The 25,260-nt window shown below is 47.3% G+C and overlaps 1 protein-coding gene across 21 annotated transcripts in view; it reads right to left on the bottom strand.

Annotated features, from left to right (window-relative positions):
* The window catches only part of kif1aa (kinesin family member 1Aa), a 160,810-nt gene that overhangs the window by 19,828 nt on the left and 115,722 nt on the right, over nucleotides 1–25,260 (bottom strand). For 17 of the 21 annotated variants that reach the window (XM_014123746.2, XM_014123751.2, XM_014123749.2 and 14 more), the window contains 10 exons: nucleotides 22,546–22,660; nucleotides 19,449–19,582; nucleotides 19,180–19,241; nucleotides 18,768–18,913; nucleotides 14,263–14,460; nucleotides 10,219–10,290; nucleotides 9,603–9,727; nucleotides 7,430–7,582; nucleotides 6,954–7,146; nucleotides 4,040–4,158 (listed from right to left, as the gene is read on the bottom strand). In XM_014123746.2, the coding sequence (XP_013979221.1) occupies nucleotides 4,040–4,158; nucleotides 6,954–7,146; nucleotides 7,430–7,582; nucleotides 9,603–9,727; nucleotides 10,219–10,290; nucleotides 14,263–14,460; nucleotides 18,768–18,913; nucleotides 19,180–19,241; nucleotides 19,449–19,582; nucleotides 22,546–22,660 (1,317 nt within the window). Of the gene's footprint in view, nucleotides 1–4,035; nucleotides 4,159–6,953; nucleotides 7,147–7,429; nucleotides 7,583–9,602; nucleotides 9,728–10,218; nucleotides 10,291–14,262; nucleotides 14,461–18,767; nucleotides 18,914–19,179; nucleotides 19,242–19,448; nucleotides 19,583–22,545; nucleotides 22,661–23,365; nucleotides 23,390–25,260 lie in introns of those variants that run through there. The other 4 variants (XM_014123748.2, XM_045687955.1, XM_014123759.2 and 1 more) reach the window with 2 other exon arrangements.

The following is a 25,260-nucleotide window of genomic DNA, read 5'->3' as shown; positions in this document are numbered from 1 at the left end:
TCTCTGACGCCTGTGAGATAGCTGTCTGGGTCTCTGATGCCTGTGAGATAGCTGTCTGGGTCTCTGACACCTGGGAGATAGCTGTCTGGGTCTCTGACAGCTGGGAGATAGCTGTCTGGGTCTCGGACAGCTGGGAGATAGCTGTCTGGGTCTCTGACGCCTGTGAGATAGCTGTCTGGGTCTAGGACAGCTGGGAGATAGCTGTCTGGGTCTCGGACAGCTGTGAGATAGCTGCCTGGGTCTCTGACAGCTGTGAGATAGCTGTCTTGGTCTCGGACAGCTGGGAGATAGCTGTCTGGGTCTCTGACAGCTGGGAGATAGCTGTCTGGGTCTCTGACAGCTGGGAGATAGCTGTCTGGGTCTCTGACAGCTGGGAGATAGCTTTCTGGGTCTCTGACAGATGGGAGATAGCTGTCTGGGTCTCTGACAGCTGGGAGATAGCTGTCTGGGTCTCGGACAGCTGGGAGATAGCTGTCTGGGTCTCTGACGCCTGTGAGATCGCTGTCTGGGTCTCTGACACCTGTGAGATAGCTGTCTGGGTCTCTGACACCTGTGAGATAGCTGTCTGGGTCTCTGACAGCTGGGAGATAGCTGTCTGGCTCTCTGACAGCTGGGAGATAGCTGTCTGGGTCTCGGACAGCTGGGAGATAGCTGTCTGGGTCTCGGACATCTGGGAGATAGCTGTCTGGGTCTCGGACAGCTGGGAGATCGCTGTCTGGGTCTCTGACAGCTGGGAGATAGCTGTCTGGGTCTCGGACAGCTGGGAGATAGCTGTCTGGGTCTCTGACGCCTGTGAGATAGCTGTCTGGGTCTCGGACAGCTGGGAGATAGCTGTCTGGGTCTCTGACAGCTGGGAGATAGCTGTCTGGGTCTCGGACAGCCTGTGAGATAGCTGTCTTGGTCTCGGACGCCTGTGAGATACCTGTCTGGGACTCGGACGCCTGTGAGATAGCTGTCTGGGTCTCGGACAGCTGGGAGATAGCTGTCTGGGTCTCGGACAGCTGGGAGATAGCTGTCTGGGTCTCTGACAGCTGGGAGATAGCTGTCTGGGTCTCGGACAGCTGGGAGATAGCTGTCTTGGTCTCGGACAGCTGGGAGATAGCTGTCTGGGTCTCTGACAGCTGGGAGATAGCTGTCTGGGTCTCTGACAGCTGGGAGATAGCTGTCTGGGTCTCTGACACCTGTGAGATAGCTGTCTGGGTCTCTGACAGCTGGGAGATAGCTGTCTGGGTCTCGGACAGCTGGGAGATAGCTGTCTGGGTCTCGGACAGCTGGGAGATAGCTGTCTGGGTCTCGGACAGCTGGGAGATAGCTGTCTGGGTCTCGGACAGCTGGGAGATCGCTGTCTGGGTCTCGGACAGCTGGGAGATCGCTGTCTGGGTCTCTGACAGCTGGGAGATCGCTGTCTGGGTCTCTGACGCCTGTGAGATAGCTGTCTGGGTCTCTGACGTCTGTAAGATAGCTGTCTGGCTCTCTGACAGTTGGGAGATAGCTGTCTGGGTCTCTGACAGCTGTGAGATAGCTGTGTTGGTCTCGGACGCCTGTGAGATAGCTGTCTGGGTCTCGGACGCCTGTGAGATAGCTGTCTGGGTCTCGGACAGCTGGGAGATAGCTGTCTGGGTCTCGGACACCTGGGAGATACCTGTCTGGGTCTCGGACAGCTGGGAGATAGCTGTCTGGGTCTCGGACAGCTGGGAGATAGCTGTCTGGGTCTCGGACAGCTGGGAGATAGCTGTCTGGGTCTCTGACAGCTGGGAGATAGCTGTCTGGGTCTCTGACAGCTGGGAGATAGCTGTCTGGGTCTCTGACAGCTGGGAGATAGCTGTCTGGGTCTCTGACAGCTGGGAGATAGCTGTCTGGGTCTCTGACAGATGGGAGATAGCTGTCTGGGTCTCTGACAGCTGGGAGATAGCTGTCTGGGTCTCTGACAGCTGGGAGATAGCTGCCTGGGTCTCTGATGCCTGGGAGATAGCTGTCTGGGTCTCTGATGCCTGGGAGATAGCTGTCTGGGTCTCTGACAGCTGGGAGATAGCTGTCTGGGTCTCTGACAGCTGGGAGATAGCTGTCTGGGTCTCGGACACCTGTGAGATAGCTGTCTGAGTCTCTGACAGCTGTGAGGGTGCCGCCCACTCCCCTTTTCCCTGAGATCCAGAAAGTAAAGTCAGGGATAACTATACTCGCTGATCTCCATAACAGAGCCAAGTTGTCTTTGCCAAGTGTAGGAAGAAAATGCCCCTTGGAATCCTAAAAAGGGCTGAAACCTGGAAACCATTCCTCCCGTAGAATGAGGGAGCGGAGTGGTTAGGGTTCAGAGTTGCAGCGCCCTCTGGTGGGAAACTGGAGTGGCTTATACTTTAACTAGCTTGACTGTGATAGCTCACACCACAGCAGTCAGAGGCTAAAAAAGCACAGGGGAAACAGGGCCACAGACAAAAGACAGATTACCACCCTGCTCTGTGTATGTCAGTGAGACCAGAGGGAGGACTTGCTGACTTCTGGACCTGGCTGAAAACCTAAGAAGGAGCCGGAGGGAGAGCCTGAGGGAGGAGAGCCTGAGGGAGGAGAGCCTGAGGGAGTGAGTCTTTCCGACAGGAACAAAAAGTATGTCTTGTCCCTTTTCTCATGTGCCTTTCCACTGCTGCGAAAACTTGGAGAGGAGAAGGAGTAGCAACCGTTAAACCAGAAGAGAGGGCCATAAGCCTTTCACACTACCCTCCTCAGCCACCAAGTTGGCCAACTCTTATCATCACCCCATAGGAGGGATAGAAGGGCAGATCCTTGCTGCGACTGCAGTGTAAGACTGCTTCCCTCAGGTTTGGTCTGGTTCAGGGGCCTAGCCTGAGTTTTGGAAGACTGCTGCGTCGACCGGGGACCTCAGTCCCCAAAGGCCAACTTGTTGCCCCCTCCCAACTGTGATACTTGGGCGAGATGCAGGAACCAATGGGCTGCCATGGGGCCCGGGTCTGCGGGGCAGGCAGAAATTAAAGGCTTCTCTTTCCTTTCTGCGCATTTCACACTTCTTCCGCGTGATTGCTAGCTCAAGGAAACCGAATGACAGTTTGCCTTCAGGAAAAGGCACAGATGTTGCTGTGTAGGCAGAGAGGGTTGGTTTAGCTAACAAAATGGGTGAACGTATGTTAACTAGACTTAAAAAAAGGGAGCTTGCAAAGCTACCATCTTGCGGGTAGGGTATGCTAGTGAGGTTAGCTTGCCTTTCAGCAAGCTAACCAACTTAGCCTTGCAGCGTGGGCTAACCGAGTCTCAATAGCTAGCAGCAATGCTAGTTACCAACGGAGACTGAGAAGTAGAAAAGGGAATTTCTACTCGAAAAAAAATCTTCCGTTAGTACTGAACCTCTTAACAGGGTCTGAAAACCTACGCTCGTCAGAAATATCCTTCACAGTTCGCTTGTGAGCAGGTAAGCAGGCAACAGGTGAGCAGGTAACAGGTGAGCAGGTAACAGGTGAGCAGGTAACAGGTGAGCAGGTAACAGGTATCTAGTCGATATGAGGAGAGCTAGAGTAGTGACACTCTTTTATGAGGAAGAGAAGCGAGAATAACCAGAGGGCGGGAGAGTGGCTCCTTTTATGGAAGTGAGGGTCTCACCTCATTCGTCACTCTACCTGTCTGTCTCTAACAGATGTTTTTGATTGGTACTTCCGAGACTAGGCAGTCTTTAGCGAAAGCCCACATGTAATACATTGAAACAAGTATTTGAAAGAAAACTCCTTTAAAGTTATAATTCAAGTGGGATATAAAGTTTACATTTACATTTTAGTTATTCAGCAGACACTCTTTCCCAGTGTAACTAAAGTATTTTTTTTTTAAACACATACGATCACTATCATTGTAATTAAAATGTTCTTCAAAATAGTCGCTATAAGCAAAACCAATGTTAGTAAGAGTGAAGGTGTTTGCCTAATACTATGTAAAGCACTTTGAGTACCTTAGTTGGTAGAAAGGTGCTATACAAATTCAATTCATTATTTTTTATTATTAAGGGGAAAAACTAAAAACTTTAGTGTTTCATCCATGTTACCTGATGGATCCAGCCAGGAGAGGGTTAAAAGCATAGAGCCAGTCGTGCATCTCCTTGTCATTGCTGGCTTGGAGCAGTATACCACGGTGCTCTGTACACACAGCAAACGTGTTTGGGGACTGTTGGGGAAACACGGAGAGGTACAGTAATGTTAAAACCAGCTAGCTGCCCCAGAGCAAGCTTACTTTTGAGGGTAGGTAGGAAGAGAGACGACGAAAACCTTGACATCCTCTGTGAGTCTTTTCAAATGCAGTACATATAAACTCAAGCAAAAAAAGAAATGTCCTCTCACTGTCAACTGCGTTTATTTTCAGCAAACTTAACATGTGTAAATATTTGTATGAACATAATATTCAACAACTGCGACATAAACTGAACAAGTTCCACAGACATGTGACTCCCAGAAATGGAATAATGTGTCCCTGAACAAAGGGTGGGTCAAAATCAAAAGTAACAGTCAGTATCTGGTGTGGCCACCAGCTGCATTAAGTACTGCAGTGCATCTCCTCCTCATGGACTGCACCAGATGTGCCAGTTCTTGCTGTGAGATGTTACCCCACTCTTCCACCAAGGCACCTGCAAGTTCTCTGACATTTCTGGGGGGGAATGGCCCTAGCCCTCACCCTCCGATCCAACAGGTCCCAGACGTGCTCAATGGGATTGAGATCCGGGCTCTTCGCTGGCCACGGCAGAACACTGACATTCCTGTCTTGCTGGAAATCACGCACAGAACGAGCAGTATGGCTGGTGGCATTGTCATGCTGGAGGGTCATGTCAGGATGAGCCTGCAGGAAGGGTACCACATGAGGGAGAAGGATGTCTTCCCTGTAACGCACAGCGTTGAGATTGCCTGCAGTGACAACAAGCTCAGTCCGATGAGACTGTGACACACCGCCCCAGACCATGACGGACCCTCCACCTCCAAATCGTTCCCGCTCCAGAATACAGGCCTCGGTATAACGCTCATTCCTTCAACGATAAATGTGAATCCGACCATCACCCCTGGTGAGACAAAACCGAAGAGCACTTTTTGCAAGTCCTGCCTGGTCCAGCGACGGTGGGTTTGTGCCCAGAGGCGACGTTGTTGCCGGTGATGTCTGGTGAGGACCTGCCTTACAACAGGCCTACAAGCCCTCAGTCCAGCCTCTCTCAGCCTATTGCGGTCAGTCTGAGCACTGATGGAGGGATTGTGCGATCCTGGTGTAACTCGGGCAGTTGTTGTTGCCTTCCTGTACCTGTCCTGCAGGTGTGATGTTCGGATGTACCGATCCTGTGCAGGTGTTGTTACACATGGTCTTCTACTGCGAGGACGATCAGCTGTCCGTCCTGTCTCCCTGTAGCGCTGTCTTAGGCATCTCACAGTACGGACATTGCAATTTATTGCCTTGGCCACATCTGCAGTCCTCAAGCCTCCTTGCAGCATGCCTAAGGCACGTTCACGCAGATGAGCAGGGACCCTGCGCATCTTTCTTTTGGTGTTTTTCAGAGTCAGTAGAAAGGCCTCTTTAGTGTCCTAAGTTTTCATAACTGTGACCTTAATTGCCTACCGTCTCTAAGCTGTTAGTGTCTTAACGACCGTTCCACAGGTGCATGTTCATTAATGGTTCATTGAACAAGCATGAGAAACAGTGTTTAAACCCTTTACAATGAAGATCTGTGAAGTTATTTGTATTTCTACGAATTATCTTTGAAAGACAGGGTCCTGAAAAAGGGATGTTTCTTTTTTTGCTGAGTTTAGTTGTGGCCAAATATATTGGCACCCTTGTTTCTTTTAAAATAAGTTGAAATTGTAAAATAAAATAAAATTGTACTCCACAGATTGTTATTGTATATTCAACATTACAGAACCAATTTTATTTTTGTAAATTTAATTTTACCATTGAATGACTGGAGCTAGTACTTGGTTGCACAGCCTTTGGCCAAGATAACTGCAGGTAAGCGTTTCTTGTACCATCAATGAGCTTCCTGCACCTTTCTACTGGCAATTTGCCTCACTTTTCAGCAGCAAATTGCACCAATTATTTAATGTTTAAGGGGTGCTCTCAACCAACTGCTGTTTTCAGCTCTAGATTACGGATGTGATTCATATCTGAACTCTTCATTGGCCAATCCAGAACAGTCCAGCCTTTCTTCTTTTACCATTCCAGAGTGCTGCTTTTATGTGTGTTTAGGTTTGTTGTCCTGCTGGAAAATCCACAAACTTCAACAAACACACAGTTTCTGGACACTGGGTTGAACATTGGTTTCCAAAAATCCTTAATCACCTTAATAATCTACTGATTTCATGATGTCTTGCACATGTTCAAGGTCCCCAGTACCAGAGCCTAAATCCTTGGGAAAATGTTTTGTGGACTAATGAAACAGAATTAGAGAGATTTGGCAATACAGATCAGTGCTGTGTTTACAGACAACCAAATGAAGCATTCAATGAAAAGAACACCCTACCTACACTCAAACATGGCTTTGCTGCCTCTGGAACTGAGGGCCTTTCGAAATGCGCAAGTCGTCACAAAATCTGCAGAATATCAGGTGTTTTGGAGTCCAATGTTTTAACCAGTGCCCAAAAACGAAGTCTTCATTGGGTCTTCCAGCAGGAAAACAACTCCAAACACACGTAAGGTAACACAGAGGAATGGTTCAAGAAGAGATGCTGGACTGTTCTGGATTGGCCAGTTAAGAGTCCATCCTTGAATCACATCAAAAACGTATGGTGAGATCTGAAAACAGCAGTTGATGGAGGGCGCTCCTCAAACATTGTGTTGTAAAAGGTGTCAGGTTATGGTGTGTAAAGGTGTCAGGTAAAGGTGTGTAAAGGTGTCAGGTAAAGGTTTGTAAAGGTGTCAGGTAAAGGTTTGTAAAGGTGCCGGGTTAAGGTGCCAGGTAAAGGTGTATCGACATGTAAAAGGGTACCAACCTTGAGCATGGCCTGCTGGTCCTCGCTGTACTTGACATGGGCAGAGGAGAGGTTGAGGATGGCTCTCTCCACGCTGTCTCTCTCTGTATTGTAGATATAGACGTACGGACGTCTCACCACCACATAACGCTTCACCCAGCCGTTGGTATTAGGCTCCAGGAAATGCAGGTAACCCTTCTTTGACACAATGGGGCTGGTGGAAAGATCAAGATTGTTACTACACTTGTTCACTTTTCACACTACCATGCCGACCCCGAACTACCTTTCCTGGCTCTGATATTTATTTTACACATTGTCGTTTTCAAGATGTGAGCAGCACCTATGGTGGATAGGTAACAAGGCCAGCTCAGTAGAGCTTGACACATTTTGGCTCAGTAGTGTGAAAAGCACTTTGATGAGGTAAATTCCACCAAGTCTACTAAGCCATAAATCAATCAATCAACCAATCAATCAATAAATCTCTGCGGCCCCCTCACCTGACCCGGATCTCTTGAATGTCTGGTACAAAGCGGCGCACCCTGGGTTTAACCTCCGGGGCGGCGACCCCACCAGGGGACTTCTTGACCTCTCCATCCCGCTGTGAGCAGTCAGGGTTGGGGCTGGCACATCGGGAGCGAAGCTTGGTGGCTCTGGTTGGAGAGACGGAGGAAGAAAAGTTTTCCATGTGGTACCAGTAGGTGTCAGTGATGGTCGGATTAAATGGGGAGGACGGGCTCATAACAGGTACCAGTAGGTGTCATTGATGGTCGGATTAAATGGGGAGGACGGGCTCATAACAGGTACCAGTAGGTGTCAGTGATGGTCAGATTAAATGGGGAGGACGGGCTCATAACAGGTACCAGTAGGTTTCAGTGATGGTCGGATTAAATGGGGAGGACGGGCTCATAACAGGTACAAGTAGGTGTCAGTGATGGTCGGATTAAATGGGGAGGACGGGCTCATAACAGGTACCAGTAGGTGTCAGTGATGGTCGGATTAAATGGGGAGGACGGGCTCATAACAGGTACAAGTAGGTGTCAGTGATGGTCGGATTAAATGGGGAGGACGGGCTCATAACAGGTACCAGTAGGTGTCAGTGATGGTCGGATTAAATGGGGAGGACGGGCTCATAACAGGTACCAGTAGGTGTCAGTGATGGTCGGATTAAATGGGGAGGATGGGCTCATAACAGGTACCAGTAGGTACCAGTGGTGGTCGGATTAAATGGGGAGGATGGGCTCATAGCAGGTACCAGTGGTGGTCGGATTAAATGGGGAGGACGGGCTCATAGCAGGTACCAGGGGTGGTCGGATTAAATGGGGAGGACGGGCTCATAGCAGGTACCAGTGGTGGTCGGATTAAATGGGGAGGACGGGCTCATAGCAGGTACCAGTAGGGACCAGTGATGGTCGGATTAAATGGGGAGGATGGGCTCATAACAGGTACCAGTAGGTACCAGTGGTGGTCGTATTAAATGGGGAGGACGGGCTCATAGCAGGTACCAGTGGTGGTCGGATTAAATGGGGAGGACGGGCTCATAACAGGTACCAGAAGGTGTCCGTGATGGTCGGGTTAAATGGGGAGGACGGGCTCATAACAGGTACCAGTAGGTACCAGTGGTGGTCGGATTAAATGGGGAGGACGGGCTCATAACAGGTACCAGTAGGTGTCACTGATGGTCGGATTAAATGGGGAGGACGGGCTCATAGCAGGTACCAGTAGGTGTCAGTGATGGTCGGATTAAATGGGGAGGACGGGCTCATAGCAGGTACCAGTGGTGGTCGGATTAAATGGGGAGGACGGGCTCATAGCAGGTACCAGTGGTGGTCGGATTAAATCGGGAGGACGGGCTCATAGCAGGTACCAGTGGTGGTCGGATTAAATGGGGAGGACGGGCTCATAGCAGGTACCAGTAGGTGTCAGTGATGGTCGGATTAAATGGGGAGGACGGGCTCATAGCAGGTACCAGTGGTGGTCGGATTAAATGGGGAGGACGGGCTCATAGCAGGTACCAGTAGGTGTCAGTGATGGTCGGATTAAATGGGGAGGACGGGCTCATAACAGGTACCAGTAGGTGTCAGTGACGGTCGGATTAAATGGGGAGGACGGGCTCATAATAAATGGCTGGAGCGGAATAATTGGAACGGCATCAAACACCAGGTCTGCCATGTGATTGATACTAGCCCAGTTACTCCATTCCATCCATTATTATGAGCTGTCCTCCCCTCACCAGCCTCCTCTGGTAGGTGTCTGTAGGTGTTATGTGTGATGGCAGGCCAGGAGTATCTTAGATCTGATCCGAATTCAGTCTTGCCATAATCTCAGAAACCCAGAACTCAAATCTAATAATTGTATCAGATGCTGGATTATGTTCTGGGAAGATGTTGGAGATACTAACCAGACTCTCCAAATCTCCACCCCCACTAAACAGAAACTCTCAGCTAAAACATGAGCCGAATGTTCCCTCCCCACCTGTAAAAATCAGGATCTGATCAAATGATCAGTGATTGGAAAATCTGCACACCGGGAACAAAGTTCCTCGTTAGTCTTTCGCATCCCAAAACCATTCTATGTGACGTGAAACTATCCACAAGAAATGAGTCTTACCGCGTCAGCCCTGAGTCTGTTAGTGTCGTGTGTAACGGTGGGCAGAAGTGTGTTATTACGGACCTGAGTGTTTCAGTCTTGGGGTAGCATCCCTCCACCAATGAAGGGCACGTCGAGGAGGGGGTGAGGGTGTTGAGGGCCGTGGCAGAGGTCGACTCCCTCAACAGAGTCACTGACATTTCAGACAGCTGGAAAGACACACACATACACACACACATTCACACAAACATACACACACACACACACACACACACACACACACACACACACACACACACACACACACACACACACACACACACACACACACACACACACACAAGCGCATGTCAAAATGCACACACACACAAACAAGCGCATGTCAAAATGCACACAAACACACAAACACACAAACACATTCACACAAACATACATACACACACACAAACTCACACACACACACACGTACATGTACACACACAAACAAGCGCATGTCAAAATGCACACACACACACACACACACATACACACACACACACACATACACACACAGCATGTCAAAACACTGCCTGGAAAAAGTTCACTAGGAAAAACGAACACGTCATATCCCCACTCATAGTTTCCTCACATCTAAGTAACTTCAAACCATATACAGACATGAAAACCCATCATAGTAAAGTGAAACAGGAAGGAAGTCTACCTTGCTTTCACTGGCACTGACACACACGTGGCTGTACTCTCTGTTGAAGGAGTGGGCGAGTAGCCGTAGACACTGGTGAGTGGTAGAGACAAATAAAGCTTTAAGTCTCAGAGCAATGGGCTTTACAAAAAAACAAAAAACTCAGAAACGGTTACCTAAGGAGAAGGCTAAGTGGGCCACATACCACATTTCAAAGGGACACTCAAGCATAGCCACAGGAAGTAAGGGTGCTGAGGGGTGCTGCGGCTGATGAATTAAAATAATCTTGCCCAAAATGTAGATATAAAAAAATGATAATTTACCCCCAAAATGTAATTTGTCCTGTCTGAACAGACATAAATAAAATAATTCAAAATACCACACAAGAAGGCATAATTTAGCTACAAAGGATAAATAGCGTCTAAGTAGGTTTTACAGTTCGGAAGGACACAATCTGAGCAGCACACACACCAAATATAGAACAGCTTGTTCCATTGTGGCCATAGATATAATCCATAGAAGGAATGTGGAACCTCTAACCCTGGTACTTTGACTGTTAAACTCATGGGTACACTACCAATGGCTGCCAGTCCTGACACTTATGGGAACAGCCAGTCCTGACACTTATGGGAACAGCCAGTCCTGACACGTATGGGAACAGCCAGTCCTGACACGTATGGGAACAGCCAGTCCTGACACGTATGGGAACAGCCAGTCCTGACACGTATGGGAACAGCCAGTCCTGACTCTTATGGGAACAGCCAGTCCTGACTCTTATGGGAACAGCCAGTCCTGACTCTTATGGGAACAGCCAGTCCTGACTCTTATGGGAACAGCCAGTCCTGACTCTTATGGGAACAGCCAGTCCTGACTCTTATGGGAACAGCCAGTCCTGACTCTTATGGGAACAGCCAGCCCTGACTCTTATGGGAACAGCCAGCCCTGACACTTATGGGAACAGCCAGTCCTGACACTTATGGGAACAGCCAGTCCTGACACTTATTGGAACAGCCAGTCCTGACACTTATTGGAACAGCCAGTCCTGACTCTTATGGGAAGAGCCAGTCCTGACTCTTATGGGAACAGCCAGTCCTGACTCTTATGGGAACAGCCAGTCCTGATTCTTATGGGAACAGCCAGTCCTGACTCTTATGGGAACAGCCAGTCCTGACTCTTATGGGAACAGCCAGTCCTGACACTTATGGGAACAGCCAGTCCTGACTCATATGGGAACAGCCAGTCCTGACTCTTATGGGAACAGCCAGTCCTGACTCTTATGGGAACAGCCAGTCCTGACTCTTATGGGAACAGCCAGTCCTGACTCTTATGGGAACAGCCAGTCCTGACTCTTATGGGAACAGCCAGTCCTGACACTTATGGGAACAGTCAGTCCTGACTCATATGGGAACAGCCAGTCCTGACACTTATGGGAACAGCCAGTCCTGACTTGAATGGGAACAGCCAATCCTGACTTGAATGGGAACAGCCAGTCCTGACTCTTATGGGAACAGCCAGTCCTGACTCTTATGGGAACAGCCAGTCCTGACTCTTATGGGAACAGCCAGTCCTGACTTGAATGGGAACAGCCAGTCCTGACTTGAATGGGAACAGCCAGTCCTGACTCTTATGGGAACAGCCAGTCCTGACTCTTATGGGAACAGCCAGTCCTGACTCTTATGGGAACAGCCAGTCCTGACTCTTATGGGAACAGCCAGTCCTGACTCTTATGGGATCAGCCAGTCCTGACTTGAATGGGAACAGCCAGTCCTGACTCTTATGGGAACAGCCATCTATGGATTACATTTCTATGGTTGGTTGCGGCTGTCAGTTTGCCTTTTACAAATTTCAAAAAGAAAATCGTAGGTCTGCTATTTGGAAAGTCTACTGCTGAAAAGAGAAGCCTAATCTGTCTGTAGAAGCTAACCATTTTATTCCCCCACAACACTGTTTTTCAAAGTAACTTTTCTTCAGATATTGACACAAACACATCACCCATGCTTCATCTTCATCACAGGCTGAGTCAGTGTCACTTTTTACTCTGTAGCCTGTACTGTATATATACAGTACCAGTCAACATTTTGGACACACCTACTCATTCAAGGGTTTTTCTGTATTTTTAGCCACCCTTTGCCTTGATGACAGCTTTGCACACTCCTGGCAACTTTTGACTGGTACTGTATATGATCCAAAAGACCGTCAGGCTGTGTAAGGGCTATTTGACCAAGAAGGAGAGAGATGGAGTGCTGCATCAGATGACCTGGCCTCCACAATCACCCGACCTCAACCCAATTGAGATGGTTTGGGATAAGTTGGACCGCAGAGTGAAGGAAAAGCAGCCAACAAGTGCTCAGCATATGTGGGAACTCCTTCAAGACTATTGGAAAAGCATTCTAGGTGAAGCTGGTTGAGAGAATGCCAAGAGTGTGCAAAGCTGTCATCAAGGCAAAGGGTGGCTACTTTGAAGAATCTCAAATATAAAATATATTTTGATTTAATTAACACTTTTTTGGTTACTACATGATTCCATATATGTTATTTCATAGTTTTGATGTCTTCACTATTATTCTACAATATAGAAAATAGTAAAAATAAAGAAAAACCCTTGCATGAGCAGGTGTGTCCAAACTTTTGACTGGTACTGTATATATATACATATATTTACATATATATACATATATATATACACATATATATATATATATATATATATATATATATATATATATATATATATATATATATATATATATATATATATAGGCGTACAGAGGCCCATTATCAGCAACTATCACTCCTGTGTTCCAATGGCACGTTGTGTTAGCTAATACAAGTTTATCATTTTAAAAGGCTAATTGATCATTAGAAAACTATTTTGCAGTTATGTTAGCACAGCTGAAAACTGTTGTTCTGATTAAAGAAGCAATAAAACTGGCCTTCTTTAGACTAGTTGAGTATCTGGAGCATCAGCTTTTGTGGGTTCGATTACAGGCTCAAAATGGCCAGAAACAAAGGACTTTCTTCTGAAACACGTCAGTCTATTCTTGTTCTGAGAAATGAAGGCTATTCCATGTGAGAAATTGCCAAGAAACTGAAGATCTTGTACAACTCTGTGTACTACTCCCTTCACAAAACAGAGCAAACTGGCTCTAACCAGAATAGAAAGAGGAGTGGGAGGCCCCGGTGCACAACTGAGCAAGAGGACAAGTACATTAGTGTGTCTAATTTGAGAAACAGATGCCTCACAAGTTCTCAACTGGCAGCTTCATTAAATAGTACCCGCAAAACACCAGTCTCAATGTCAACCATGAAGAGGCGACTCTGGGATGCTGGCCTTATAGGCAGAGTACCTCTGTCCAGTGTCTGTGTTCTTTTGCCTATATTTTTATTGGCCAGTCTGAGATATGGCTTTTTCTTTGCAACTCTGTCAGTAAGTGTGTCCATGATTGAGTCTTTGAATGAAGAGATTGAGATTAAACTGTCCAAATCATGTTCAATCAATTGAATTTACCACAGGAGGAGACCAATCAAGTTGTCGAAACATATCACAGATGATCAATGGAAACAGGATGCACCTGAGTTCAATTTTGAGTCTCATAGCAAAGGATCTGAATACTTATGTAAATACGCTATTTCGGTTTTTAATTTTTAATAAATCTGCAAAAATTTCTAAAAACCTGTTTTTGCTTTGTCATTATGGGGTATAGCATGTAGATTGATGAGAGAAAAAAACAATTTAATCAACTTTAGAATAAGACTGTAACCTGCATTTGGCCATTTATGTGGTATTGAAAAATATTCTGCTAATTTCTTTTATCCTGTAAATGACGTAGAAGTGCATGAAATGTGTTGATAAAAGGTTTATAAAAATCCCCATGTGTGGAAATCCCAAAAAATGTTTCTGCTCAACTGTATACCACTACACAAATGTGATTATAGATACAGGCAACGCAAGTCAAAACATCTTCCCCCGGCTATGCTCGTAAGCAAGAATGGGAATATTTAAGTAACAAGGTTACAACTAAATTCAAATACTTTTTTTTTGTTTTAAAAAGAAGAGACGCTAACCTTAGTGGCTAGCTCCCTCTGCCTTTCGTTGGGGGCGTCAGCTGTGGGGCTGAGACTGAGGTCCTGGGCGTGGCCCTCGGAAGGCTGAGGGGACTCACTCTGCTCCACAGACACACAGGATAGCAACCCTTCCTGACCCAGCAGCAGGGTGGACTCTAGCTTCTCCCTCAGGAGCAGGTAGTGTCTCGTCTTCTCCACCTGAATGAAACAGGTAACCATAATTAAGTAAGTAACTAACTATCTAACTATAGCTAACCCTCAGGAGCAGGTAGTGTCTTGTCTTCCTCACGATGAATGGAACAGATAAACACCATAACTAAGTAAGTAACTAAGTAAGTAAGTAAATAACCAGCTAACCCTAACCTTCAGGAGCAGGTAGTGTCACGTTTTCACCTAGAACACATCAAACCGGATGAACATACACCACAACAGTACAATACATGGATGTACACATACAGTACATGGTTAAGAAGTAGCCTTCAACCATTCACCTGTTTATTAAACTAAAGTCTGTCGTCTACACTCTGGGGGACAGTTTACCAGACCCAGCTTCTCCAGTGAACATGCTTTTTAGTCTAGGACTAGGTTTGATCTGTGGCCAGAAATCTGGCCCTAGATGTAGTTCCACCCAGTCGAGTCTTATCAGTCGTGATGTCTCTAGGTGTAGGGTATAGGTGTAGTAGGGTGCAGTAGGGTATAGGTGTAATATGGTGTAGTAGTGTATAGGTGTAGTAGGGTATAGTAGGGTATAGGTGTAGTAGGGAATAGGTGTAGTAGGGTATAGGTGTAGTATGGTGTAGTAGGGTATAGGTGTAGTAGGGTGTAGTAGGATATTGGTGTAGTAGGATATAGGTGTAGTAGGGTGTATTAGGATATAGGTGTAGTAGAGTGTAGTAGGGTATAGGTGTAGTAGGGTGTAAGGTACGGGGTAGTAGGATGTAGTAGGTTATAGGTGTAGTAGGGTGTAGGGTGTAGTAGGGTGTAGTAGGGTATAGGTGTAGGGTATAGAGGTAGTAGGTAGTTGGTGTGGTAAGGTGTAGGGTATATGTTTAGTAGAGTATAGTTGTAGTAGGGTGTAGAGTGTAGGTGTAGTGTTTAGGTGTAGTGTATAGGATATAGGGTGTAGGGTGTAGGATATAGGTGTAGGGTGTAGAGTGTAGGGTATAGGTGTAGTAGTGTATAGGGTGTAGGGTATAGCTGCATGCTGTATGTGTAGGGTGTAGGGTATAGGGTATATGGTGTATTTGTAGGGTGTAGGGTGTACGACGTAGGGTATAGGGTGTAGTGTATAGGTGTAGTGTATAGTATAGTATATAGGGTATAGGTATAGTAGGGTGTAAGGTATAGGTTGTAGAGTATAGGGTGTAGTATAGGTGTAGTAGTGTATAAGGTGTAGGGTGTAGGTTTAGAGTATAGGGTATGGGGTGTAGTGTGTAGCTGTAGGGTGTAGGGTATAGGGTATAGGTGTATGTGTAGGGTGTAGGGTATACGATGTAGGGTGTTGGTGTAGGGTATAGGTGTAGGGTATAGGGTGTAGTGTATACGTTGTAGGGTATAGTTATAGGGTGTAGGGTATAGGGTGTAGGGTGTACGATGTAGGGTATAGGTGTAGGGTGTACGATGTTGGGTATAGGTGTAGGGTATAGATGTAGGGTATAGGGTGTATTGTATAGGTGTAGGGTATAGGGTATAGGTGTAGGGTATAGGTGTAGTGTATAATGTGTAGGGTATAGGGTATAGGTGTAGGGTATAGGAGTAGGGTATAGGGTATAGGTGTAGGATATAGGTGTAGGGTGTAGGCTATTGGTGTATGGCATGGGTGTCAAAAATTTGGCCCGCGGGGTAATTATATTTGGCCCGCGAGACAGTACCAAATTACTACTAGAGCTGGCCCGCCGGTATTATACAGCGCATTCACCACTAATACTACGAATCCCATAATGCTCTGCTGTTGTTTTCGCGCGCCAATCAGGACAGGACCCAGAAACGCCCTCTCCTCTGTGACAGTAGTCATAGCAACATAGACGCTACAACTGTCAGCGCGCTATCCCTTCCCAAAAATGGCGAAAAGAAAGGCAGAAAACAGGAGCTTTCTGGACAAGTGGGAGGCAGAATATCTGTTTACATATGTAAAAGACAAACCTGTTTGTCTTGTTTGTGGAGTCAACGTGGCTGTAAGTAAGGAGTACAACATTAGACGACACTATGAAACGAAACACCATGACAAATACAAGGACCTGGACATGACTCAAAGGAGCCAGAAAGTAGAGGAGATGAAAATATGTTTGGTTTCACAACAGAATATGTTCAAAAAAGCCACATCACTAAGTGAGGCTGCTGTAAAGGCTAGTTATATAGTGGCAGCAGAGATCGCAAAATCAGCCCGGCCCTTTAATGAGGGAGAGTTCGTGAAAAAGTGCATGATGAAAGTTTGTGACCTCGTATGCCCAGAGAAAAAGCAAGCATTTTCAAACGTGAGCCTGAGCAGGAACACAGTAGCTGATCGCACATGTGATCTTGCCACCAATCTGTATGACCAGCTGATGGAAAAGGGAAAAGATTTCGTTGCGTTCTCCCTCGCTGTGGATGAGAGCTGCGACGCATCTGATACTGCTCAGCTGTCAGTCTTCATCCGTGGAGTGGACTCAAATCTGTGTGTTACGGAGGAGCTATTGGGATTCAAATCAATGCATGGCACAACCACAGGAAAGGAAATCTTTGAGGAGGTTTCCAAATGTGTAACTGAAATAAAGCTGCCGTGGGATAAACTCGTTGGATTAACGACAGATGGTGCGCCAGCGATGTGCGGTAAAAAGAGTGGACTGCTGGGCATGGTTCGGGAGAAGATGCGGGAAGAGAACTGTGCAGGTGAGCTAACTGTTTACCACTGCATCATACATCAGGAATCACTGTGTGCCAAAGCCCTAAAGATGGAACATGTTATGACCACAGTAACACAGGTAGTTAACTTTATAAGAGCCAAAGGTCTGAATCACCGGCAGTTAAACATTTTTCTAGAGGAGTGTGGTTCGGAATACGCAGACGTGCCGTATCACACAGAGGTGAGATGGCTAAGCAGAGGAAAAGTACTGAACAGATGTTTCGAGCTGCGTTAGGAAATATGTCAATTCCTGGAAACCAAAGGGAAGGATACAGCAGAGCTCCGGGAGTAAAAGTTTCTGTGTGAGCTGGCCTTTCTCTGTGACATCTCGAGCCATCTCGATGCGCTGAACCTGCAGCTTCAGGGGCGGGGGCGCATCATCACAGACATGTACGCTGCAGTGAGGGCCTTTAAAACTAAACTGTGCCTGTGGGAGAATCAGATGCTGCAAGGAAACCCTTGCCATTTTCCCTGCTGCCAAACCATAAAAGCGCAGATCTCTACCGCCGTGTTCCCATGCGCACAGTTTGCTGAAAAACTCAGTGTTCTCGCCGCTGAGTTTAGCCGGCGACTTGCCGACTTCGATGTCCAGAAATGTAGGTTTGAACTGCTTAGTAATCCCTTCGCAGTTGATGTGGAAAATGCACCAACCAACATCCAAATGGAGCTGATTGAACTCCAGTGCAACGACACGCTGAAGTCAAAGTATGATGCTGTGGGCGCCACACAGTTTCCACGGTTCATCCCTGACACAATGCCTCAGCTCCGCACCCAAGCTGCTCAGATGTTCTCCATGTTCGGCAGCATTTATCTATGCGAGCAACTTTTCTCCTCGATGAAGATGACCAAAACAACTCACAGGAGACGTCTGACTGATGAACACCTTCGCTCGATACTGAGGATTTCTTCAGCTCAGAGCCTGAGCCCAGACATTGATGAACTAGCATCCAAGAAGAGATGCCAGGTATCTGGCTTGGGCACATCAGATTAGATCAGTGTGCAATAATTAACGTTTTCTTTGTGCACTTTTTCTTGCTACAAGGCATGGGCTTGAATGGTTGATTGATTTATTATCATTTTATTTGTAAAATTATTAGCCAGTGGAAAAAGTTTATTTTGGTATTTAAATCAGAAGGCTGCAAATAGAAAAGAGGCATACGATTTTTATTTAAATTTTATTTATTTAATAAATGAATGCCATTGATGTGTTTTTTCATTTGAAATTCGATTTTGCATGTCTCCACTATTAAATTATATATTGTATGGTAATAAGCGATGCTTGTTCCATATTCAATGTTAAAGCAAAACTTGTTTGGGTCCATATTAAAAGGTTCATTTGTTCAATGTTGGCCCGCGACTTTGTTCAGGTTTTACATTTTGGCCCACTGGGTATTTGAGTTTGACACCCCTGGTGTATGGTATAGGGTATAGGTATAGGGTATAGGTGTAGGGTGTAGGGTGTAGGGTATAGGTGTAGGGTATAGGGTATAGGTGTAGGGTATAGGGTGTAGGTGTAGGGTGTAGGGTATAGGGTGTAGGGTATAGGGTGTAGGGTGTAGAGTATAGAGTATAAGGTGTAGGTGTAGGGTATAGGGTGTAGGGTATAGGGTGTAGTTGAACATACCTCCTGTAGGAGGCTGAGTTTCTCCAGTTCCCACTGGTGGTCCAGGATGAGGCTGTCACTGCGTGGCCTCCACCCAGCCAGGTTCTCCTCCCCTCGGACGTATGCCACCGAGGTGTCCAGCACCCGCCGACGTCTCCTCTGCATTCCTGGGGGGTTGAATAAGGTCAATGGTTAGACGTCAAGGATCAGACAAACAAAGCAGAAATACGCTTTATCTGTCTCTGTCTCAATTTTGTTTGGATTCTTTGCGTTTTATCTCCTTGTCTCCTTTTTAAATTGTTTTGGAGAAAAAAGTCCCTCCAATTCAGACCTTCTCCTCCAATGCATTTTGAGAAAGAGGCAGGAAGATGAGTTGAGAAAAAAAAAGTGGAAACACAGACAAAGGGGAAGCTCAAAAGAGAAAGTGTCTCACCTGGGCTCCCATGATCCGCTAGGTGACACAAGCTGACCTCATACACACCTGTCACTCGGTTACTGGACAGAGAGAGAGAAACAACAGACAAAGAAAACTCAGGGTTCATTTCATGTCCATTGTTTCCATTGATTTAACCATCATCTTTCAGGAATGCAACCAAAGGACTGTGGTGAGATAAACAGTAAGAGACTTGATTTTATGGTTTTATTTTATGATAGTCGATTTAATAATCATCTTTCAGGAATAGTAAGAGATGATCAAGTCACCCCTCTGTTGTCCTCAGGCTTCCGGTGCCAAACAGGTTTCGGATGGAGCGGGATGAAGGGAGTTTAACGTCTCGAGAGTAGAACACCATGCAGAAATCTTTGGTTATGACTGTGGGCTGAGTGCAGTTCTCCATCTACAGAAAGGAAAAGGATCAAAGAAAGCTAATTTCTCTCTCTGCCTCTTTAGGTCATAACATCAGATACAGTAGGGGTCATTTTTTTGGGATACAGTACTGTAAGTTCAAATCAAATTGTGTTAGTCACATGCACTGAATACAACAGGTGTAGACCTTCCTGTGAAACGCTTACTTACAAGCCCCTAACCAACAATGCAGTTTAAAAAAAATATGGATAAGAATTAAAGAGCAGCAGTAAAATAACCATAGCGAGACTATATGGTGGGGGTATCGGTACAGAGTCAATGTGCGGGGGCACTGGTTAGTTGAGGTAATATGTACATGTAGGTAGAGTTATTAAAGTGACTATGCATAGATGATAACAACAGAGAGTAGCAACAGTGTAAAAGAGGGGGAGGGCGGGGGTTAATGCAAATAGTCTGGCTAGCCATTTGATTAGATGTTCAGGAGTCCAGTACCGCTTGCCTTGTGGTAGCAGAGAGACCAGTCTATGACTAGGGTGGCTGGAGTCTGACAATTTTTAGGGCCTTCCTCTGACACCACCTGGTATAGAGGTCTTGGATGGCAAGAAGCTTGGCCCCAGTGATGTACTGGGCCATTCGTACTACCCTCTGTAGTGCCTTGCGGTCGGAGGCCAAGCAGTTGCCATACCAGGCAGTGATGCAACCAGTCAGGATGCTCTCGATGGTGCAGCTGTTGAACCTTTTGAGGATCTGAGGACCCATGCCAAATCTTTTCAGTCTCCTGAGGGGGAATAGGTTTTAAAGTGGCCTCTTCATGACTGTCTTGGTGTGCTTGGACCATGTTAGTTTGTTGGTGATGTGGACACCAAGGAACTTGAAGCTCTCATCCTGCTCCACTACAGCCCCGTCAATGAGAATGGGGGTGTGCTCAGTCCTATTTTTCCTGTAGTCCACAATCATCTCCTTTTTCTTGATCACGTTGAGGGAGAGGTTGTTGTCCTGGCACCACACGGCCAGGTCTCTGGCCTCCTCCCTATAGGCTGTCTTGTCGTTGATCAGGCCTACCACTGTTGTGTCATCGGCAAACTTAAGGATGGTGTTGGAGTTGGCCTGGCCGTGCAGCCATGAGTGAACAGGGAGTACAGGAGGGGACTGAGCACGCACCCCTGAGGGGCCCCTGTGTTGAGGATCAGCGTGGCGGATGTGTTGTTACCTACCTTTACCACCTGGGGGCGGCCCGTCAGGAAGTCCAGGATCCAATTGCAGAGGGAGGTGTTTAGTCCCAGGGTCCTTAGCTTATCGATGAGCTTTAAGGGCACTATGGTGTTGAACGCTGAGCTGTAGTCAATGAATAACATTCTAACATAGGTGTTCCTTTTGTCCAGGTGGGAAAGGGCAGTGTGGAGTGCAATAGAGATGGCATCATCTGTGGATCTGTTGGGGCGTTATGCAAATTGGAGTGGGTCTAGGGTTTCCGGGATAATAGTGTTGATGTGAGGCATAACCAGCCTTTCAAAGCACTTCATGGCTTCAGACGTGAGTGCTATGGGTCGGTAGTCATTTAGGCAGGTTACCTTAGTGTTCTTGGGCACAGGCATTATGGTGGTCTGCTTAAAACATGTTGGTATTACAGACTCAGACAGAGAGAGTTTGAAAATGTCAGTGAAGACACTTGCCAGTTGGTCAGCGCATGCTCACAGTACACGTCCTGGTAATCCGTCTGGCCCTGCGGCCTTGTGAATGTTGACCTGTTTTTTTTTGGGGGGGGGTTTTACATTTATTTAACTAGGAAAGTCAGTTAAGAACAAATTCTTATTTTCAATGACGGCCTAGGAACAGTGGGTTAACTACCTTGTTCAGGGGCAGAACGACAGATTTTTACCTTGTCAGGTCAGGGATTCGATTTTGCAACCTTTCGGTTACTAGTCCAATGCTCTAACTGCTAGGCTACCTGCCGCCCCAGGTACTCACATCGGTTGCGGAGAGCATGATCACACAGTCTTCTGGAACAGCTGGTGCTCTCATGCATGTTCTAGTGTTAGGCCTAAGCGCAGGGATCATCTCTCATACATTAAGTGCTCCTAAAATTACCCCTGAGAGGTGAGCAGTCAGTAAGCAGAGACCCCTGAGAGGTGAGCAGTCAGGAAGCATGGAGCAGAGACTCCTGTGAGGTGAGCAGTCAGGAAGCATGGAGCAGAGACTCCTGAGAGGTGAGCAGTCAGGAAGCATGGAGCAGAGACTCCTGAGAGGTGAGCAGTCAGGAAGCATGGAGCAGAGACTCCTGAGAGGTGAGCAGTCAGGAAGCATGGAGCAGAGACCCCTGAGAGGTGAGCAGTCAGGAAGCAGAGACCCCTGTGAGGTGAGCAGTCAGTAAGCAGAGATCCCTGAGAGGTGAGCAGCCAGGAAGTAGAGACATATGAGAGGTGAGCAGTCAGTCAGCATGGAATAGAGACTCCTGTGAGGTGAGCAGTCAGGAAGCAGAGACTCCTGAGAGGTGAGCAGTCAGGAAGCGTGGAGCAGAGACTCCTGAGAGGTGAGCAGTCAGGAAGCATGGAGCAGAGACCCCTGAGAGGTGAGCAGTCAGTAAGCAGAGACCCCTGAGAGGTGAGCAGTCAGGAAGCAGAGACCCCTGAGAGGTGAGCAGTCAGGAAGCAGAGACTCCTGAGAAGTGAGCAGTCAGGAAGCAGAGACTCCTGAGAGGTGAGCAGTGTTGTGATTCCAGAGTTATAAAATACAAACACAACTGGAACCAGTCCGGTTCTGAACCAGTCCGGTTATGAACCAGTCCGGTTCTGAACCAGTCCGGTTATGTACCTGTCCGGTTAGGAACCAGTCCGGTTAGGAACCAGTCCAGTTAGGAACCAGTCCAGTTATGAATCAGTCCAGTTAAGATTAGTACAGTTACATATAACTACGTTCATATAACTAGGTAGGCCTACAAGGTCATTTATATAACACTATATACAACTATATACTGTATATAACTATATATGTTACCTCTAGGTAGGCCGACAAGGTCATGTAGATCTTCTCTCCGTAAGGAGTGACCCGGTTCAGGAGAAGGGAGTTATGCATGGCGCTGTCCCAGGCAGCCTCGAAGCGATAGAATGTCCTGATGGAGGGAGGAGAACAGTTAACCATGCAGAGAGAACGACTGAACAGAGAGCTCCTCGACCCTGGTCTGAACTAACATAGTGGTCTCTGGTCTGTCTGTCTGTCTGTCTGTCTGTCATGAATACTACTAACAGACTACAAAACCTACTCTAGTGTTTAGTATGCTAGTATGCTTCAAACTGAAAGCAAAGCAGGATGGGTGGTTTTCTGAATAGTCCTGTTGATAGTTGTGTTACAACATTATTAGACAAATAAAGGTTATGTCTACTGTAGGAGGAAGGTAACTATTTAAAGGTATTCTCAAGAATAGCTACAATCTATTGCTATCGGCAGATCAAGTTGTAGTTGCATTGATGTAGGGACATTGTTTATCACTATGATAATGTGAATAACATTCTGTCTGTCTGGGATATGTTACCTACAGTACATGTGCATCTAAAATGCTCTTGAGAGAAGATAGCTTTTGTTTATGAAGATTAAAATAACAACATTGATTTTCAAATACACACATTCAAAAGACAAGACACGTAGTTTGGGGGATGAAGACAGTAAATAGCATGCAACAGGGAAGATGTCAGTTGTGGGTCGACCTTTTTAAAAAGAAAAACACCAAACAATAACAGCACGAACGAAAGAAAAGGTAATGAGAGATCGACAGACGGGAGGAGAGGAGGAGGACAGGACAGGTGGTGAGGAGAAATACCTATGGTCTATTCCCAAGGAGACGCTTTGAGAAGGAATAGAAGAAGAGAACCAGGAAGAGAACCAGGAAGAGAACCAAAGGTGAGTCAGGAAGAGAGTCTGATGTGGTTGTGAGCGTTGTTATGATCAAGAGCGACAGGACAGGTATGTTCTTCCTAGCCTGGTCCCAAATAGGTTTGTGCTGTCTTGCCAACTGGGACCAGGCTACATTTCCCATCCACTACTTGATGATTTAAACACCAGAAAGTACTGTACTTATTAATAATTGTATTTTATCTGTTCTAGAATGTCTCACAATGGACAGAAGAGATACAATGTAATACTTTTGAGTTTATTTGAATTCTGTAGCTAGAGTTACAAATTATAACTATGGAATGCCATTTGGGTCTTTGCGTGTCATAAAATATATGTCAAATAACACTATTTGACACGTTAAATAAGCTTATAATTTGACGCATAAAATAACAAAATTACGATTTTCGAATGTTGTGTGAGCTGAATTTGCATGCGCGAGCCAAGCGCCATCAACATTGATGAAAGTCTGTAAACTAGAGGTAGGCTATCTCCCTGCTATGTTCACTTTGATTTGCAGTATGACAAAGTCACTCAGAAATATATTTTATATAGGATATAGGCCAGACACTTCTAAACCTTATTCCTTATGATTTATTTTTTACTGTCCCCCCCAATGGCTTAGACTTTTAGAGGTTAACGTCCCATTTCTTCAGATCTAACAGAACAAACCCCTCTCCTTCTTCTCCACCCCTCCCTCCTTCTCCTTCAGCCCCCCTCTCCCCCAGCCCCGGTGTCCCTCAGCCCCGGTCCTCTTCAGCCCCGGTCTCCTTCAGCCCTCTCTCCTTCACCTCTCTCTCCTTTTCCTTCAGCCCCCCTCTACTTCAGCCCCCCTCTCCTTCAGCCCCTGCCCCCCTTCAGCCCCCTCCCCTTCAGCCCCCCTCTCCTTCTCCTCCACCCCTCTCCTTCTCCTCCACCTCTCTCTCCTTTTCCTTCAGCCCCCCGCTCCTTCAGCCCCCCGCTCCTTCAGCCCCCCGCTCCTTCAGCCCCCCGCTCCTTCAGCCCCCCGCTCCTTCAGCCCCCCTCTCCTTCAGCCCCCTCTCCTTCTCCCCCTTTCCTTCAGCCCCCCTCTCCTTCAGCCCCCCGCTCCTTCAGCCCCCTCTCATTCAGCCCCCTCTCCTTCAGCCCCCTCTCCTTCTCCTCCACCCATTCTCCTTCTGCCCCCCTCTCCTTCAGCCCCCCGCTCCTTCAGCCCCCCGCTCCTTCAGCCCCCCCGCTCCTTCAGCCCCCTCTTCTTCAGTCCCCCTCTCCTTCAGCCCCCCTCCCCTTCAGCCCCCTCCCCTTCAGCCCCCTCTGCTTCTCCTCCACCCTCTCTCCTTCTCCTTCAGCCCCCCTCTCCTTCAGCCCCCCGCTCCAGCCCCCCGCTCCTTCAGCCCCCCCTCTCCTTCTCCTCCACCCCCTCTCCTTCTCCTCCACCTCTCTCTCCTTCTCCTTCAGCCCCCCTCTACTTCAGCCCCCCTCTCCTTCAGCCCCTGCCCCCTTCAGCCCCCCTCCCCTTCAGCCCCCCTCTCCTTCTCCTCCACCCCCTCTCCTTCTCCTCCACATCTCTCTCCTTCTCCTTCAGCCCCCCTCTCCTTCAGCCCCCGCTCCTTCAGCCCCCTCTCTTCAGCCCCCTCTCCTTCTCCTCCACCCCCTCTCCTTCTCCTCCACCCCCTTCTCCTTCAGCCCCCCTCTCCTTCAGCCCCCCGCTCCTTCAGCCCCCCTCTCCTTCAGCCCCCCCGCTCCTTCAGCCCCCCCAGACACTTCTAAACCTTATTCCTTATGATTTATTTTTTACTGTCCCCCCCAATGGCTTAGACTTTTAGAGGTTAACGTCCCATTTCT

This window comes from Salmo salar, chromosome ssa10 (genome assembly GCF_905237065.1).
Source record: "Salmo salar chromosome ssa10, Ssal_v3.1, whole genome shotgun sequence".
Taxonomy (NCBI): domain Eukaryota; kingdom Metazoa; phylum Chordata; class Actinopteri; order Salmoniformes; family Salmonidae; genus Salmo; species Salmo salar.
The sequence above is the reverse complement of the archived record's forward strand: the minus strand, read 5'-3'. Positions and strand labels throughout refer to the sequence as shown.